This window comes from Colletotrichum fioriniae, assembly GCF_027942845.1.
Source record: "Colletotrichum fioriniae strain IMI 355084 chromosome Unknown scaffold_14, whole genome shotgun sequence".
Taxonomy (NCBI): Eukaryota; Fungi; Ascomycota; class Sordariomycetes; order Glomerellales; family Glomerellaceae; genus Colletotrichum; species Colletotrichum fioriniae.
Window position 1 is genome coordinate 124,385 of NW_027076850.1, and position 19,244 is coordinate 143,628.

Consider the following 19,244-nt stretch of genomic DNA (forward strand, 5'->3'; position numbering starts at 1 on the left):
TAAGGTAATGAGAGCTCTCTGGCAGTGAGGCAGGTAGCAAGCAATGTCAAGTCTTATTCAAAAGGGCGTCATCAACGTAAATAAGGTCATCAAGTCGCCACACATGTGAAGATGAAAACCGAGAAAGCCAAGGTAAGGTGGCCCTCACTGTGCGCTTCACATCCTTCTCACGCAGTGTGAGCTGTTTCCATGAATAGCATGGGGAGCAAGGCGTATCACCATCGTCTCTGCGCAATGTAACGGGGACCCCCAAGCTGAACATGGTCGTGGTGGTCTTTTTCAGTGGAGTAGCTCACTGAGCTGCATCATCTTTTAGCGGTGTCGGCCCTGACGGGTCCGTCCATGATGACTGAGCTGCAGCAGCACCGCCACCATTCCTACCCCACTCCTTCCCAACGCGGCCGGCACGTCAGACGTTCCTTCCTGCTTGTGCGTGACAAGGCGGCCACTGAGAGCGGTGCAAGCCACACTTCACTGCTCAAGGCTGACACTCACAAGCATCAGCTCCGACTCCGTCTTTGCGATAACGCGTAGCTGCAACACTGAGAAATCGAAGCAAATTCGAGGTGATTCACTTTTGTTTTTTTTTCCCTTCCTATCAAGATATTCGAGAATTGTGGCTCCTTCTTTACATTGAGATTGTACTATTCCACCACCTCAAACCTCCACCCATACATCCACTACACATACTACTCGAATCCCCCACCGACCAGTACTCTCAGCTACAAGCTGCCGTTCGATCCCACGCCGCATCCCACTTTCGATGCCGACTAGCTTGGACCGTTGCCTGGACCCTCGATGGGTGCTGGGATTGAACGTTTTGGAATGAGGGAAACGCTGCAGTAGCAGAAATCAAACATGTCGACCTTACAAGTGTCGAGGCGTTATCGCTCGTCGACTTCGGCGTCGTCCAGATCGTCCAGCGCCGCCAACTCGAAAGCTCTCGAAATCCTGCGCGGCCTCCTCGATACACTCACGTCCAGCACGCAACGGCGAACCAACGATGGATATCCCGAGTTTCCCGTGCTCATCAAGAGCCTCCGCCAGATTCGACAGCACATTGCCGCAACCGAACCCCCGAGCCCGCCCCAAGACGATTTTAGGCACCTACACGGGTTTAACAGGCTCCTTGACGTGCTGAGATCCTACTCGGGCTTTTACAACCCCCAATGCCGGACCAAAGAAGAGAAAGAAGGTCTATTCGGATTGCTGGAAGCCGTCTTGGACGTCTTTGCCGCTGCCTTTTTGGATCATCCAGGGAACAAGCGATACTTTCGCCACAGGGTGGAAGGAGGCGGATGGGAGGCTCTCGAGCAGACCATTGCCAGCGTTGGCCTTGGCGGAAGCGACTCTGATCTGTGGACCAATTGTCAGATGTTTGGGAAACTGCTGGCATTCTCGCTCGGGGACAAGACTATGGATGCCATTTGCCAGTCGGTTGCAACAAGTGCAGAGCCGAAGGACGAAGATGCCAAGAAGACGACAAATCCCGAGGAGCCTCCCGAAGATGATACTCAGCAACAAGAAGCGCAGCCAGTCTCAGAACAAAAGGATATAATACAGGAGGTGCGCGATGCCATGCAGAAACGGGCTGTCTTCAAAAACCCCGAAATTCTGCGTGCTGTCGTAGGCTTCTGGGAGTCCATCCCGCGAGCGCAGGACATGCCGGCCAACTCTTGCTCAATGGTCGTCTTGGAGATCATGTCAAGCGCAGTTTCCGTCTCGATGTTCAACCTCGCAGCTCTCCACGCAACCGGAGTATTGTCACGCTTCCTCCGCGTGCTGTTCAGCCCCGTCGCCAAACTCGACCAAGCAGAGAAGGACAAGCTCCTCATCATGTGCAAAAAGCTCATGTACCTGGGATTCAACCAGCCCGCCGACACCCAATTCTTACTGACGAGCACATTGCCGGAAGCCTCAGAATTCTGTTTGGAGATGACTTCGACGTACAGCGGCCCTCCATTCTTTCAATTCGACCTCTCCTTACATGGTCACTCGTCCATCGAATTACCCACCCTCGGCCGGTCTTTTCCTCCCAGCTCGTCGCCAGGCTACACCTTTACGGCATGGATTCGTGTAGACCGTTTCGACCCCAACTCACATACGACCCTCTTTGGCGTCTTTGATGCTAGTCAGACATGCTTTCTCCTCATGTACCTTGAGCGAGATACACGCAACTTCATCTTGCAGACCTCAGTCACTTCCAGCCGGCCAAGCGTGAGGTTCAAAGGGATGTCATTCAAGGACAAGCAATGGTACCACATTGCCCTTGTTCACAGACGACCCAAAACAATGACTGCCAGCAAGGCCTCACTATACGTGAATGGGGAGTTCGTTGAGCAGATCAAGTGTGCATACCCTTCGCCGCCACCTCTCGCCAATGCTAGTACCGAAAGCTTCGCATCTTTTGCTTCGACAAATGCAAAGCAACATCCTGTTCAGGCATTCTTAGGAACTCCAAGAGATCTTTCCAGCCAACTTGGCTCCGGACTGGTCTTCTCGAAGTGGTCGCTGGCTTCAGCACATCTTTTTGAAGACGCGCTGAGCGATGACTTCCTAGCCGTTCACTACGGTCTCTCCCCCAAATACCAGGGCAACTTCCAAGATAGCCTAGGCGGGTTTCAGACTTATGAGGCCTCGGCCAGCCTAGGGCTACGAAACGAGGTCTTCCATCCTGGAAGGGATGAGAGTTCTGATATCATAAGAGCCATCAGGGACAAGGCTGGCAGCCTTCTCCCAGAAAGCAAAATTCTTCTCAGCATACTTCCGACAGGTGTCTTCAGAGAGGATGGCGTTTATCAAGATACTCAACTTTACCGTGCACTACCTCGACCTGCAGCGACGAATCTCATCCAAATGACCCATAGAAGCGGTTCAGCCATTGCGATCAACGCTGCTCTGCCATGCCTTCTGGATGCATTGGCGCGATCCCAAGGAGTGGCTGTTCTATCTGGCAATCCAGTGGTGGTAATGCCCTCCTATTTCGACGACAACTTCTGGCGCCTTGCAGGCTTCACCCCTTTGGCTCTGAAGATTGTTGAAAGGGCGACTTCAGTAGAAGAAACAGTCCGAGCAGTCGAGATGACGTTTTTGTGCATCAGAAAGAGCTGGAGAAACAGCGAGGCAATGGAGCGTGATAATGGCTACGCTATCCTCGGCATGCTCCTCAGAGCCAAACTAGGCTACACTGTCAACTTGGGTGTTGACAGCGCCAATCTACGCCTACCGATTTCAAGTGAAGAACGGGACAGATTGAGTTTCCAGCTTTTGAGCCTTGTCCTCGAATTTGTGGGCTATAACCATGCAGAACCTTTGGAGTCCTTCATTGTCAATCCTCTGGCGTACCGTATCCTGCTTATCGATTTCGATACTTGGAGACGATCAGCTTCCATTACCCAGGAGCTATACTACAAGCAATTCGTGACATTCTCAGTGAAGAGCAAGTATCATCAATTTAATAGCAGAAGATTAATGCGCATGAGTGGGTCGACCCTTAGATCAAAGTCATCGGCACTGCTGACAAGCGACATGAAAGGAATCGTCAAACGGCTGCTCGACGCGATGAAAGCAGAATCGATATCCGAGGAGGTGCAGCCACACTTCATGGCTGCTTTGGAGCAACTGGTCAAATGCAACTACACAGCAGAGGTGCACAGGTCACTAGCTTTGTTCATCACATATGCCTTCCACTCACCAACAGCCTCTCTGATAAGGTCGCCGAGACCTGTGTCTACCACAACCCGAACTCCTACGACCGGATATGCCAGACGGGCAACCTTCGACTCCAATAGCTCATCGAATACGTCCCCCTCCCGGTTCCTGACAAAGAAACAACTCGGTGCCAAGATTCTGGGAATGTACTCGAACCTGCTCTGCGAAAAGGGCAACCTGGCCAACATCCGCAAGTTTGCAAGGACAGTGACGAACAAGGTGAGACCACCGTTTGGAGAAAAGGAAAAACAGTTATATTTATTGAGTATGGACCAGTGGCTGCTATATCTCTTGGCCAACGACGACCCCGAAACGGTAGTATATGGCAGCAAGATCCTGGCCAGACTCCTCATCACGCACGGCTCCACGTATACGGCCAAGTTCTCCGGTAAGACTGGTGGCTTCACCATCATGGCACATCGACTTAAACGCTGGTGGCACATTCCCTCTTTGTGGCCAATCTGCTTCAGCATCTTATTCGGACTTGACGTGGCCAACGTCGACTTGGAGCGCACCTTTGAGTTTTCAAGCTTATTTGAAACCTTTGGAAGAGCTCGCGTTCTCTACCCTGAATGTCTCCAAGTCATAACTTCAATGCTACAACATGGCTTGAAGGATGTCATGAAGCATCAGGAGGACCCAAATTCCCCTCAAAAGTCACATCACCTCCAGGCAAGCGGATTCGAAGGCTTAGAAACCCGGCCACGGGCCAAATCCATGGAGACCAGGGGCCTCGATGCGAGAAGTGAGTCGTTGCCTCTATGCACGGGAATGACAATGCTGACGTTCACTACAGTATCAGAGAATGGCCCGCGTGACAGCGAGCGGATATCAAATCACGCGCCCATGCTGCTAACGGTTATCCGATTCCTGGCAGACTTGCATTCTCGGTCAGCCGACTTCAAGGACTTTGCATTGACGTCCGAGTATGTGAGGTATCTCTTGTGGGCGTGTTATCCCATCATCGTTAGCACCGATGCCGTCACGCCGGATACGGAGCTCAACTCTCGAGATTCAGCCCTGACATTCGAGGGCGGGGATGTGATGATTCGCCCACTGGCCGGCTCTCAGCCTGGCCCCATCGTGCGGACGACGAGCACAGACGCAGTTGCTGCTTTGGCAGGGAACCCTCGTGGAACACCACTACGGAAAGCATCTGGTTTTGTTCTGCTCACCAACCAAACATCACCTCAAGCCCCAAGCCCGGTCCGGTTTGCACCTGTCATGTCACCGAAGAAGAAGGTCGCCTCTCAACAGTCAAGCAGCGCCACGCTCGACAGCATGGTGGATCTAGTCATCAGTGTCTTTATAGAACAAGTCTTTACGCGCAAGGAGTTCCCGGGATTTAGTCTTTTCCTCAAAATTCCGCCAGGCTTCCAGGAGCACCAAGCCTATTTCGAGTCTTTTGTTCTTAGGAAGACACTTCAACAACTTGGAAGCCATGTCCAAGCGAATCAGAAGGTTCTTAGTGAGCCTAAGATTCTTACCAATATGGGGAGACTTGCGGCACACATCACCGATACCATTTTTGAGGGCTGGTTTATTAACGGTACTGAGCCCATGCTAGAGTTCGCTGGCATGGTGCTGGAGTACCTTCAACGGCCCGAAGTTTCGACGCTGAAGAGCGTTCGCTTGTGCAGTCAAGCCGTTGGAACCATCCGTCAATCATTCTTGAAGCTTCTTCTCTTGCGGTTTTCAGAACTGGACAACCCAGACACGCCGGATGCCAGCGCAAAGGAATTCATGAGTAATATTCTCTACTGGCAAGCCCCGATCCTGGGCTGCCTTGCGAATGAGGAGGAGTACATGAAGCTTTTCTGGTATCAATTGTACTCGAAGCTCGTGGATCCCCGAACATCCATCAGATCTGCCGCCGCTACAATCATGCGCATCATGCTTGTCCAGAAACCCCATGAATCCAAGGTGCTATTCAGACAATGTGTAGCACCAGACCAGCAGCACTTGACGAAAGATTTCGTTGTTAAGCTCACCGAAATTGACGACGAGGCTTTTATCGAATGGGTGGATCAACACCGTGCATCACTTGATGCATTCTTTTTTGGTGGCATATCAAAGATCTGGGAGGAGTTCGTCGTCGTCGAAAACCAGCGAACGGTTGATTCGGCTAAGTTCCGATTAGCGAAGCGCAGAGATCGACTTAAAGGATGGCAGACGGAGGCACTTACCGTGGATAATATCCTCCTCCGTCACGACATGGCGAACGGGGCCTGGATGAAGAGCATCTTTACTAGCGAGCACTTCAAGCATCAACGTCTGACACAAGACCAGCAGGATGATATGGCATTCCTCGGTGCAGCATTTGTCAAGATGGATAACGATCTGCGACGCCCAGGTGCTGTATTCAGTGAGCATGCTCAGCTTAAGTGGAAGCTTGATCGAACGGAAGGACGTAATCGGATGCGTCTGAGGCTTCTGCCCGACTACTCCAAGAAGCATTCGAACTACCAACCGAAGAGAAGAGCAGGAGAACCCTCCACTCCTTCAGCCCTGAAGGTAAACACTGCTATGGCTCCTGTGCAGATTGCACCATCACCTATAAAATCAGCTACACCGGCGTCATCACGTGTACAGCCTATCCCGAGCCTTGATGGCGCAGAAAACCCCGATACCCCGCCAGATGTTGACCAGGACGCGGAGGTAAACGAGTCCGGCGTGGGTGCTGAAGAAGATTTCGAGCTTGTTGACGATCCAAACGACGCCAACGAAGGAGATGACGGCTTCGAGGACAAGAATCGCAAGGTTATGCGGCGTCTTGAACAAGGAGACCAGGTCCAAGCCGTGTACAACATCTCGCGCATCGTCGGCCTTGAGGGATGTGAGGGTATCCTTATCATTGGCAAGGATGCCTTGTATATCATGGACAACGTGTTTCAGTGTGCATCTGGCGAGATTGTCAATGCCTGGCAAGCTCCTCCAGAGGAGCGAGACCCCTTCTCGGAGATCATTACGGACGCCAAAACGACAGAGCAACGCCAGAGTTCAAGCCGAAGTGAACAAGAATCCCGCAGCTGGAGATGGCACGATGTGATCAGTATCTCCAAGAGAAGATTCCTGTTCCGGGATGTCGCTATCGAGGTCTTCTTCACAGATGGACGCAGCTACTTACTGACGTCCATGAACCCGATTCTGAGAGACGAGGTCTTTGGCAAGCTGATGAACAAGGCTCCGCACACAAACTCCGCCAGTTCACTTCCCAACCCTGAGGATGCCTGGCGCCTTGAAGCGTTGAAGGTCTCCGAGGAAATGCCTCAAGGCTTTGGTTCGAAGTTTGGAAGCATCTTCAACTCCACGCCCTGGAACCCCGCCATGAAGAAGTGGCAGAAGGGAGAGATGTCCAACTTCCACTACCTCATGCTGGTCAACACGATGGCAGGACGTACGTTCAACGACTTGACCCAGTACCCAGTCTTCCCTTGGGTCCTCGCAGATTATACGAGCGAGGAGCTCAATCTGAACGATCCGGCAACCTTCCGAGACCTCTCAAAGCCGATGGGTGCCCAGACGGCTGGCCGTGTTTCCGGGTTCAGGGAGTCGTACGATGCACTGGCAGAGATAGGCGAAACTCCGTTTCACTACGGCACCCACTACTCTTCAGCCATGATTGTGTCGTCATATCTCATTCGCCTTCCGCCCTTCGTTCAGTCTTACATCCTCCTTCAAGGTGGATCGTTTGACCACGCCGACCGTCTGTTCCAGTCAATTCCTCATGCGTGGAAGTCTGCCTCGTGCGACAACAAGGCCGATGTCAGAGAGCTGATTCCGGAGTTCTTCTGTCTCCCAGAATTCCTGACAAACATTAATCAGTATAACTTTGGCAATCGTGAAAGCACAGGAGCAAAGGTCAATAATGTTGTCCTGCCTCCCTGGGCCAAGGGTGACCCTAAGATATTCATTGCCAAGCACCGCGAAGCACTTGAAAGTCCCTACGTCAGCCAGCACCTGCACAACTGGATCGACCTCATATTTGGGTATAAGCAGAGAGGGGATGCAGCTGTAGACAACCTTAATGTTTTCCATCATCTCTCGTACCGTGGAGCTACGGACCTGGACAATATCAGCGATCCTCAGGAAAGGCGCATTACTGCTGGCGTCATCCACAACTTTGGTCAGACTCCGCACCAGGTGTTCACTCGGTCTCATCCTGGTCGCGAGCACTTTTCTTGCCCGATACGGCGATTGGATACCTCGGTTTATGCCTTGACTAGGCTATCCCACCCCTTGCTCGGTATGCTTCACTCCACCAAAAATTGGCGCTGGCTAACGAATGTCTCAGAATCACACGAGAGAGTAGCGACTCTGATTTACTCTCCAAAGATAGACCGCCTCATATGCGCCTCACCTTTCCGCCTGAATGTTGCTCCGTACGACAAGTTCCTCGAATGGGGCTATGCCGATAACAGTGTCCGCTTCTTTTTCAGCGACAACCGGAAGGTGAGACAGCCTGACAAGACTTTTCCTGAGAGCTTTGCTAATAGCCATAAGCCCGCGGGACTTTTTGAGAATCTCCACATTGGGCAGTTATCTTGCGCCATCTTTGCAGATTCCAAGACGCTCATCACAGCGGGAGAGGACTGCGTCATCTCCGTATACGCTGTGCAGACAGCGCCTGGGAAAGTAGTCGATCTTTTGCCTCGGTCATCACTCTTTGGTCACCGGGCTCCAGTGACAAGCATAGCCGTGTCCAAATCCTTCAGCACGTTTGTGTCAGCGTCGACGGATGGCCAGGCTTTCCTCTGGGATATCAATCGTCTAGAGTTCATCCGCAAGTTGCCTCTCTCGCGGCCCGTGGAGTGCGCCCGCATCAATGACGTCTCTGGCGAGATCATGCTCGGATCCGGCCCCAACGTCATCTTATACACCATCAACGGCACAGTCCTCATCGACCAGAACGTGTGCGCTGAACCAGACGACTACGTTCACTCATGTGCCTTTTACGAAAGCGCTGGCGACGAGTGGGTTGAGAATTGCCTGATCTTCACCGGCCACAAGAGAGGTCGTGTGAACGTTTGGAAGAAGTGCGTCAAGAACGGGAAGTGGGTATTAGAGCTGCTCCGCCGCTTGGACCATACCGATCCACGATCAGAAGTGGGAGCCAATTACGACGCAGGCATTACTTGCATCACGCCCATGCCACAATGCGTCTACACAGGAGATGATGATGGGCGAGTGGTAAGTTTACACAACCCTTCGCTTTACAAAGCTTATGTTTTCTAACGCGGTTGCGCAGTACGAGTGGAACCTTGTCCAGCGAGACAGATAGAGTCTGGCCATTGCCGGCAACAAAAGTTATGGGAAGGGTGGCAATCGCATCCGATCAAGTTTATAAGGGGGCATAGCGGATTTCTACCAGGCTAGCATAGAATTGGCGTCCTCTCTCTCGTTCTGTCTCTCTTGGTAAATGAACATCGCCGCATTTGAACAGTTGGAGTGGGCCACGAGTGAATTGAAACTTCGCGTGACTGGTAGTGTACAGCATAAGCCTCAAAGCAGATCATCTCCTGTGTAGAAGGGCAACTCCGCGAGCCGCGAGCTATAGCTTCGGTTCAGCAGCTCGCACGAGTGGCCACTTCATCCCTTGTTCGCTGTCTAGAGCCCGAACGCCGTGCATATTTACAATAGCTTTCTTCCTTCGCCGAATGTTTTGGATTTTTCTAGATTTGTCTTGCGGCGAGGGTTCATTCGTCGTCATACCCCGTCAGCTGCTTTCTGGGTCCTGCAGGAACTGTGGCGTCGTTAGTATTCTTTTATTGCCTTTCATGCTCCCGTTGATGGAGAGAAGCCTCATCGGCCTTCGCGGTGTTTTCGTTTTCTCGAGACTCACCAGGGTATGTGACGGGGATGGGCGGCGCGTTGTAGTCGCCAATGAAGTTTCTGACGGGGGGGACGACGGCCAGCTGGATGGGGCCGAGGGCGCCGAGGACGACGGACCAGAAGTAGGCTGGCTTCTCGCGGGATGCCCAGCGGCAGTAGCGAATGGGCCCGGCCCAGAATCGGGGAGATGCGGCGGAGGACATTGTTGGGTACTGTGATGCTGACAATTAGCTATGCGATTGGAGTCCAGAGGGCGGGGATGCGATTGCTCGACGTGACGTACTCAATTGACCGTGTGGTGTATCGTCAAATGATTGTTGCTATCGCTGGACGGTCGTCTTTCCTCGATGACCGAAGCTCAGAATGGAGCCGCAAGAGTTCCGGGGGCCGGCAGGGGTCGGATAAACCTCGCCGGAATAACTAGCGCTCCCAGGTCTGGGTATCTACGCGGCGAGTACGTACCCCTGCTGAAAAGCGAGACGGGAAGCTCAGGCCAGGCCACCTCAGGTCCCGGGAATGGACCTCCCACCCACCTGCCGGGGATTCTCCGACCGCTACCTTAGCTTGGCAACGGCTACGTATCCCCAAGCTTCAAGACACATGCACCGGATCCCAAAAGTGCATGTCAAGCTCTCCCGCGCAGCCAGCTACGCAACGCACCCCAGCTGTGCGCCCAACTTTCTCTTTTTGTTTCTTGAACCTCCTCACCCACCACCCCCCCTCCTACGAACTTGTCTATTGAATTTAGTCAATCATGCGGTCTCTTCTTTCGCTTTGTCTGCTATTTCTGGCTGCCGCTGTGCACGCTGTTAGCGTCACTGGCGGCCGGCTTCTGGCAATTCTCGACGATGTTGCTGAGAAGGAGGGATACTCCAAGTTCCTCGGAGATTTGGAAAGTACGTCAGAGCTCATTTGAGAGGATGGGAAAGCTCGGGGATGAGGGCAATTGCAAGACGAGAGAATGCGATTGGCTAACCAATTGATCGAATTAGGCCGCGGATTCAGCATCTCTTACGAGACGCCCAAGAGCGAGTCTCTGCAGCTGTTCAAGCTCGGCGAGCGTGTCTACGACCACGTTCTGCTCTTCCCCTCTAAGAGCAAGGGTATGCGACTCAACTGCAATCCCAGATCTATCGAATCTATACTTACAATGGCATCTCCAGGTCTCGGTCCCAACCTGACCCCCAACATTCTCCTCCAGTTCATCAACGCCAAGGGCAACATCCTTCTGTCCCTCTCCTCCGAATCGACCGTCCCGACCTCCATCGTGAGCCTCCTGGCCGAGCTTGACATCGCCCTCCCCGCCGACCGCACCGGCCTTGTCGTCGACCACTTCAATTACGACACCGTCAGCGCCTCCGAGAAGCACGACGTCCTCGCCATCCCCGCCCCCAAGTCCCCCCGCACCGGCGTCAAGAACTTCTTCCACGAGGACGGCGAGGTTATTGCCTTCCCCAACGGCATCGGCCACGTCCTCGGTGCCGGCCAGCTCCTCACCCCGATCCTGCGCGCTCCCAAGACGGCCTACAGCTACAACCCCAAGGAGCAGGCCGAGGTCGTTGACGCCAGCGACCTGTTTGCCGCCGGCGAACAGCTCGCTCTCGTCTCAGCTTTCCAGGCGCGCAACAGCGCTCGCTTCACCCTCGTTGGATCTGCCGAGTTGCTGAGCGACAAGTGGTTCGACGCCAAGATCAAGCCCGCGGCTGCTGGCAAGGAGGTCAAGACCTGGAACCGCGAGTTCGCCAAGAGAGTTGCCGGTTGGACTTTCCAGGAGACTGGTGTCCTTCGCGTCAACAACATCGAGCACTACCTCAACGAGGCTGCCAACGAGACCAACCCCGAGCTCTACCGCATCAAGAACGAAGTCGTAAGTTGTTTCGAGTTAGATGCTCAGTGAAGCGCAAGAAAATGCTAACCCCTGAGCAGACCTACTCCATCTCTGTCTCTGAGTACTCCTGGGACAAGTGGACCACCTTCACACTTCCCAGCGGCGATGACCTCCAGCTCGAGTTCAGCATGCTCTCCCCCTTCCACCGCATCCCGCTTGCCGCCAAGGCCAGCACCGCCGACGCCACCACTTACACCACCTCCTTCATCCTGCCTGACCAGCACGGCATCTTCAACTTCAAGGTCAACTACAAGCGCCCCTTCTTCACCAACGTCGAGGAGAAGAACACCGTTTCCGTCCGCCACATGGCCCACGATGAGTGGCCTCGCTCGTACGTCATCTCTGGCGCCTGGCCTTGGTTGTCTGGCATCTTCGCTACCATCACCGGCTTTGTGCTGTTCTCGGCTGTGTGGATGTACAGTGCGCCTTCCGGGACTGCGACTGCCACCAAGAAGACACAGTAAATATCTCAGGTTGGAGGATGTACTTCAGTTGAAGAACGAGGATATGCAGATACAGAGATGAGGATTTTTGTGGTAGGCCACGATCGCTCATGGAACCTCGGGATAGAGAAAGCGAGCACAAAATGAGACGTGGATTTCACGACCATGTGATGTGGTCTGGAGCGTGTAACTGTAGTGTACATCTGGCTATAGGATTGTCTCCTGATGTGAAGGGGGCCAAAAGCTTAGGTATCAAATGACTTTTACGTTTAGAGTGCCTTGCTGTGTTTGTCTCAATCACTTGTTTCATTTACTCTTTCATCACAGTGGATTCTGGCCTTGGCTAGCGTCTGCAATAGATGAAAGGATTGTAACAATGAACCGGCAGTCTTCTCCAGCATGGCTTCATTGAATTTATGATGGTTTGAAGGACCTAGATGCTGGCGTCAGGCATACCGCTAGCAAAGCTTGCGGCACCAACCTGACTACACACATAAAGACGCAATCTGCAAAGGCGTTCTTTCCTAGTATGAAGGCCTCGACCGAAGTACCTCAGTACTACCACTGTTTCCGAGACTGTTCTGCCATAGAAATATGACCACTCCCACCCTTTGTCCGGGACTCTTGCTTCATCTGCCGTCGCAGCTGCTTGTTGTACGCCGGCGTCTTCATGTATTCGGATTTGGGGCGTGCCGTCCAGCCCTTGCCGTCGTCGATGTAGCCCCACCAGTAGGGGTCGCTGTTTTTGCTGCTGGAGGAGCCCATTGTCTTTGTTTATTCGAGTTGATTTCCTGTGAACGAGGGTGCTTCAGTTGCTGGAGGGGTTGGGGTGGTGTTGCAATGAGAGATATGAACCTGTTCTTTTGACGAAGAGATGACAGCTGGGAGATGCCAATCTGTTCATTTTATCTTTTTCTACATTCACCTGGCAGTAATAAGAAGAAGAAGCCTCGATAACGGTCGGCTCAAAGATACCACCCATGAGTGGTGAATTGACGTCAGTCGTCATCTTTAAGCATCATTGCCAAGGCGCCGGGCACTGAGTATTGTCAATCTTTGCGGCTGTAAGTGGCGGCGAGTCGGTTCCTCGACTTGCCGTATCGGGCAGTAAGAATGGCCAAGAGAAGGCAAGCTGTGCTTCTATTGGCCAGCGCCCTGAACCTCCCGCCCCCTTGACTCGGATCATGACAAAAGCTTTCTAGACCTCATCTGTTCTATTTAGGTAAAATTTCAACAATGACGAGAACGGATTTGAACTTCAGATCAAATGCACTTTCTATGAATTTTATAAAGTAGACCGTCTCATTACATTCTATTCTGAATAGCTTGGTGCGTGGGGTCCGAAGTACCTCATAGCAACCTTGCACTCCTGAATTAATGCGAACTCCATTGTGACCATTGCTGAACTGTGAATAACACTCGGTTCCAAGGAAACCCTCAACGTTTGTCTTCCACAGGTACTCTGTATCAGACCATTCTATCAGTTGATTGCAAGGCTGAGGAAGCTGCTCATCACGGACTGATTTTGTGGGCTACGGGGACTTTTGAATTGAAGATGGCTTGCCAATATGTTCCCACCATCATAAAAGCCGAGTAAGTTGGTATCGACACCATCATCACCGTAGGAGGACTCAAACGTAGTCGACATCTTCAGATCCATAGGTGTCATGAAGATGCCGGAGCAAGGTTCGCAAACGGTGTAGGGGAAGGGGCGAATTTCAATTGCTTGAGAACCGTCACTGTTCGTATGGTGGAAGCAATCCGGATCGCCAACACGTATCGGTCAACTTTGTCTGATCTTCTCCGAAGTCTCCATCAACGGTACCGATTGTTGTACCTCGAAGAATAGTGGATCGCGCTTTAGCCTTTCCTCTTTCAACTTTTGCCGTGAGGAGAAGAATTAGTATCAAAACTTAGACATCTGGGAAACCTCCGTAGGGGTTGTCGATTCGACATACGATGTTTGCGTTGGAAAATGTGGTTTTGAAGTCTACGACGCTCAACAGAGTTGGCAACTCTGCTCCAACTGACGTCAACGTTTTCATTACCGTTCACAACATTAATGGTCTTGAATCCTCCCTTCCCCCATTACCCGAAATGGTCGCAAACTCGGACCAATCGCATGGCTTTCCGTCGATGTGTATACTAGACCGACTCTGTGTCAGAAGAGCGATCCTTCCTTGGGAGAATTCGTCGATAATTAAATAGAACAAAAAATTGAGTGGCCATGTATCTGTATGCATCTTCCAGCTGGCGCTCATTTCTGCTTCCCATCGCAGAGTGCCGCTAGCCTAAAGATGTTAGTCGTGCCGAAGGAGACCAAAGACTCTTTGTCGTCGGCGACCCAGAAACGTAATGTATCGTGGGAGAAGGCTCCAGCGAGGCCATCCATATGCGGCTCGAAATCGCGATATTTGATCTGAATCATCAGCTCGCAATGCTTTTGCATATTTCTTGAAGCCAGCTTCTCAGGTCAGCTAAGTCTAGGGGTTGGGTCCAGGCAATACGCAGCCGGATGGGGCCAGCCACACTGATTTCTCGCATTGCATCTTGTCGACTTTGGTCATTCTGCATTCTTCTGTGGAACTACAATAGCCAGCCTCGATTACATATGCTGTTTGAGAATGAGAGCTGTGAGCGAGACTTATATGGTCTGTGTGGGTGTGCTATGATCAGCAGCTTGTTACTGTTCCTCTTGTATATCGACCATTTCGAGACAACCTACCGCAAGGATTGGAATGTTGACTGTCCAACACACCTAAATCATTCAATCCTTCGCCTTAATATTGTTGGGGATTGCGGATTGCCAAAACTTCCGCTTGCCACCAGTAAACATGCGGGTCTCTGGATAGATAGATATTGCTTTTACGAATGTTCCTAGCCGAAGTCAAACATCATACTATTCACATCATTGCTATTTCAATAAGAAGCACGTCCCACGTTTTCTCATTCCAGTTCGTATCATCCAACAGGGAATTTTGGCCGCACCGAGTCCCAGTGCAATGAGAACATCAGCCATAAGGGTGTTCGCCCTGCACTCTAACCCATTAAGACTCAATCATGTCTATACCACTGATCTCTGGCTCGGCTTCAGTCAAAAGCTGCTCTATGATTGCACTCAGCGTAGGGGGATATGACTATTAATCTTTCGCTTCCCACGCTGGCATAGCCAAGACTAAACAAGGGAATGGATCGATGTCGACCATACACGAGGGTTCTCCTCTGTTTTCAAAGCTATCTAAACATACCCAGCTAGAGAATCCTAGACTAGAGTCAACATAGCTTGAGTTACACGGCGAATATGTGAGCGAGAAGTCAAGAATTTTCCACTTTTTAACGGCCAACCACGTCCTACAATAACTAATATTGACATCTGATATTTATGTGAAATGGAAATTTTCTGGAAGACTTACAGATGACAAGAACAAAAACAATAGCAACAACTAATACGAAGTAAATGCCAAGCTAGAACTTCATACGAAGTTCATTCTGACCAAGGCTCAAGCTCTGATTAAGGATAATTCCTCATCGAACAATCCGCTGTACCTATTTAGAAGCACTTACTTCCTAGGATTCCCCTTGTACCCAATGACATTAGACCAAGTGGCATAATTGACCACTTCGTCGCTGTAATCCAACAACTCTTGCTTGGTTTCAAAGCATTGTGCATAGAAGTCCAAAGCATCAGAGTTCACCATCTCGGTTGGAATGAGCATCTGCTCATGATAACCGTGACCTCCTATGTAAGACAAGCGGAGCGTTTTATCTGGTTCCTCGTTCAGTGAATCCTCGATGTAGCCTGTGATGGTGCTTTCTCCTTGATTCCAAAGACGGTTGTCGTAGTAATCGGCATAAGGAATCCATGCCTTGGTTGCGGCGGCAAACAAATCCTCATCTGCCTTGATAGCGCAGTACCTAAATTTTATTTACCCAGGTAAGTAATTGTAGCTGAACATAAGAACGAACGACGCACCAATTTGTAACCCCATAGCTGCTCCATCCAGCTGGAGTTGGTGTCGTATACACACCATTCCCAAGTTGGGACCAGCCTTCGCTATCATCATAGTCCGGGTCTCTGAATGGTGCATTCTTTCTGTTTATCTCGGTAGCTTCTTCCTGTTCAGGGCTTGTTAGTAGATGCTACTGGAGCTACGTCAGGAAGCTCACTTCTGAAACTGTTCGATATCCGATAACTATCCTAGCCCAGGTAGTATGACAGCCTAGCGTCAAGAGTAAGATAATGTTGGTGAGCCACATCTTTTGTTGGTCCATAGAAGATTGCCTTGTAGATGAGGTGGTCGAGAGATCCAAACAGGGCGGATTCGGCGGGGATGGCGGCGGGTAGTTGTCTACCTTAATAACGAAGCCTTGGTCATGGTTCCAATCCAAGAACCAGAACCTTGCGATGTTCTATGAGGACAGACATTCTTTTGAACTGACGAAATTATTCTTGAATCAAGTCCTGAACTCAAAACATTATTTTTTCTCGGCTCAGTAGATTGATAACACGGTGATTTCCGAACTATATTAACTATCACGCTGTGGCGGCTGTGCGCCTTATCAGGAGGTGGGTCCAAGCTGTGCCCGGACACATATGTACACAGTACCTTAGCTACGTCCGATCTTTCTCCACAAAGCCCAGTTTAGGAGACTTTAGCGTGGGTTGGGACTTCATGTCTCGATACTGGCTTCCTTTCCATAGCTATGCATGGGACTACGCCTCTGCTGGACTGCAATCAATCGGCTGCGAAATAGAGACACTATCAGAAATCGCTTGCGACTAGTGGGTTCACTTTGGAACCTCTCACCAGTGTGATCTCCGCTTGATGCCCCTAGCACCACTAAATACTGATAGGAATGGGATATATTTTTACTCATTTTAGTCTCCTAGTCATTCTACACAAGCAGGGCCCTCGTTAAATGCCTCTAAGCCATGGCGAAATCTTGTCAATTTGTCCGTTCAAAGTTCCAGAATAATAAACCTACCTGATGAGAAATTACTGCAATTACCGGATGGCTTGGTATTTGCAAATCAAATGTGTACTCTATTTACTTTGCAGACAAGAGAAACTTGCGCACTTTACGATATCTCGTTTTGATTACTCAATTCAGGGTATCAATTGGAAAGAGTGGCTCCTTAGAGAGGAACCAGAAAGCAGAAAAGGGGGACAGAGCCAACTTATATCATTCAATCCCCCATCTGTCTAATACCTTGCATAGCATCGTCAAACTCTCGACCCTTTTTCCTCTTGTTGTCAAAAAGGCAGAAAAGGCAATGTTTTTGGGTATTTTGCTTTGTGTCGGGTTCCTTCCACGAGCCACTCTTACATCCGTATTACCACGCGGGGATAACTATGGAGGTCATCCCACAATCAACCATAATGCAGTCATCGCACTTCCTCAGATGACATCCTCTGGGTTCGCGGGACAGCTTGAGTCTAAATACAACCCTTTGCTTTTTGTTTCGGGCGGCTGCGATCCTTATCCTGCTGTCAACGCTGATGGATCTCTCGGGTGAGTCGGTGAAGGAAATCTTGAGAATGGTACATTTGCTAAAGTCACACGGTAGTGCTGGATTACGGCCTACTGGAGGCGGAAGAAGCGGCTGCGACGCCGGCGGCAAAGCTCAGGTCTATATCCGACGAGGAATCAGCAACGGCCATCGAGGCATAATGTACAGCTATTACGTCCCAAAGGTTCGCTGGGGCAAGGGAGATGCAGAGGGCCACCGCCATTACTGGGCGAGTGTTGTTGTCTGGATTGCCCAATCGACTTGCGATGGCGCTGCTATGAAGGACTTGCGTGCTGTTGGTATATCTTTTACGACTGACCACGAGGCGTGGGGTTCTGCCAGAGGCGACCAAACATCCGCCTTCCATGTGCAAATACATGACAACGCCATTTCTCCCTACAGTGGCAGAGACGACGGTCGACTTTTCCAGCGCACTCCCGTGAGCTGGGATTCTCTTGATAAGGTAGTTCAGCAGGCATTAAATGATGTGAGGTACGAGAAGACACAGGTACCGTTTAATCACGTTGCCTTTCAGGCTTCCCTAGATGCTGCTCATGGGGCTTTCTTCTCGGATGTGCCACCGGAGGAAACCGAATGCACGGAAGGCATCGCGCCATCTGAAGTCACTCATTAATGCCACCGTTTCCAAGTACTGCAGAAATATAAGAATTCAGCTCCAATCGCTCGATAAAAACATACCAACACAAGACCGGGTGTTCTAAGCAATTAGGTTATGCGTGAAGAGCTAAGAGCAATGCGAGTATCGTATACCACGTAAAAAGTACAATATCACGAAGGGCATTCATGCGTAAGACACCAATCAAACCAGTGACGGTCGAAACAAGGTTGATTATACATATTGCTCCTTGCCTGCAAGTTTGTTGCATTTGAGAGCCATTTTTTGCAGATGAACGGTTTGTTTGAAGAGGGGTTGATAGCTGCTGCGGTGAAACTTCACGCTCAAAGGGTGGGCAGTTGTATTCCGGGAAGAACAGCATATGTCTACATTTTTTTCATGGGACTTACAAGCAGCTTTATATATTTTTCATATTCTACGAGGTAGGAGTAATCAAGCAGCGGTGATTCGTACATGTGTTGCTTCTGCCGTCACTCAATTTGATATTAACACATTGTAACCCCCGAGCGTCTGGCTTCGTCGCAAAATGATGAATAGGTCGCATCGTCCGATGGCGTTAAACTTACCCGACCTTCTCTAAATACATTAGTCTGCTGATGGCCGTCGATCGCTGAGAAGAGTTGTGCCTCGGAACGGCCACAAGACGTTGTGGTAGAATTCAAGTCCGGCCCTCGAATGCGGAATGGCTACTACATATGTCAGCTCGTATCCAGAGACATCAATATCCGTGGTTTCATATTAGTACCGACTTCGAGGGAATTTTCAATAAAATCTGTCACTGGTTCCTCATTGGAGATTATGAATATATTGAAACTTGCAACTTGACAGTTATCTAGCAAGGCCCACTTGTTGCTTAGAAGATGCACCTTGAGCGGGCATGTCATCTAACTGTATGTCGCCCACAACCCAGTCCTTAACATCTCTTGACGTGACCTTACCACTGCGTTCAACACAAACATCTCGCTGGACATGGATGCCATTCTCGGAGTGAATACCGCCTTCGTTCTTTGCAACTCCATTGCCGTTCACGTACAACCCGTCAGTAGAGCCCTGCAGGCTATTGCTGTCTTCAAGGCGCTCAAACGAGCCGTCGAGATCATCCTGTTCTTTCGATCGCTTCATATGACCACCGCGATTGGAAATTTTGCCAATTGTGACGAGAGTATTGAAGTTCTTGGAGGCTGAAGACTTCCCCTGTGCATCAGGCCCCTTCTTCCTGGC

The 19,244-nt window shown here is 50.8% G+C and overlaps 4 protein-coding genes across 4 annotated transcripts; 2 read left to right on the forward strand and 2 right to left on the reverse strand.

The window, feature by feature from the left end:
• Positions 1–858: 858 nt before the first annotated feature.
• Positions 859–8,992, forward strand: BPH1 (beige protein-like 1; the record flags this gene model as incomplete). Its single annotated transcript, XM_065758885.1, has 2 exons — positions 859–8,901; positions 8,960–8,992. 2 exons carry the CDS (start codon positions 859–861, stop codon positions 8,990–8,992), a joined length of 8,076 nt encoding a protein of 2,691 aa, XP_065612408.1.
• A 415-nt stretch (positions 8,993–9,407) lies between these two features.
• On the reverse strand, positions 9,408–9,746 carry N19M (n19m, NADH-ubiquinone oxidoreductase 9.5 kDa subunit; the record flags this gene model as incomplete). The annotated part of the gene is made up of 2 exons (XM_053198917.1): positions 9,408–9,454; positions 9,554–9,746. 2 exons carry the CDS (start codon positions 9,744–9,746, stop codon positions 9,408–9,410), a joined length of 240 nt encoding a protein of 79 aa, XP_053043662.1.
• A 551-nt stretch (positions 9,747–10,297) lies between these two features.
• On the forward strand, positions 10,298–11,895 carry WBP1 (oligosaccharyl transferase glycoprotein complex, beta subunit; the record flags this gene model as incomplete). The annotated part of the gene is made up of 4 exons (XM_053198916.1): positions 10,298–10,439; positions 10,536–10,646; positions 10,707–11,410; positions 11,470–11,895. 4 exons carry the CDS (start codon positions 10,298–10,300, stop codon positions 11,893–11,895), a joined length of 1,383 nt encoding a protein of 460 aa, XP_053043661.1.
• Positions 11,896–12,432: 537 nt separating this feature from the next.
• Positions 12,433–12,639, reverse strand: N0V96_010232 (uncharacterized protein; the record flags this gene model as incomplete). The annotated part of the gene is made up of 1 exon (XM_053198915.1): positions 12,433–12,639. One exon carries the CDS (start codon positions 12,637–12,639, stop codon positions 12,433–12,435), a length of 207 nt encoding a protein of 68 aa, XP_053043660.1.
• Positions 12,640–19,244: the final 6,605 nt, after the last annotated feature.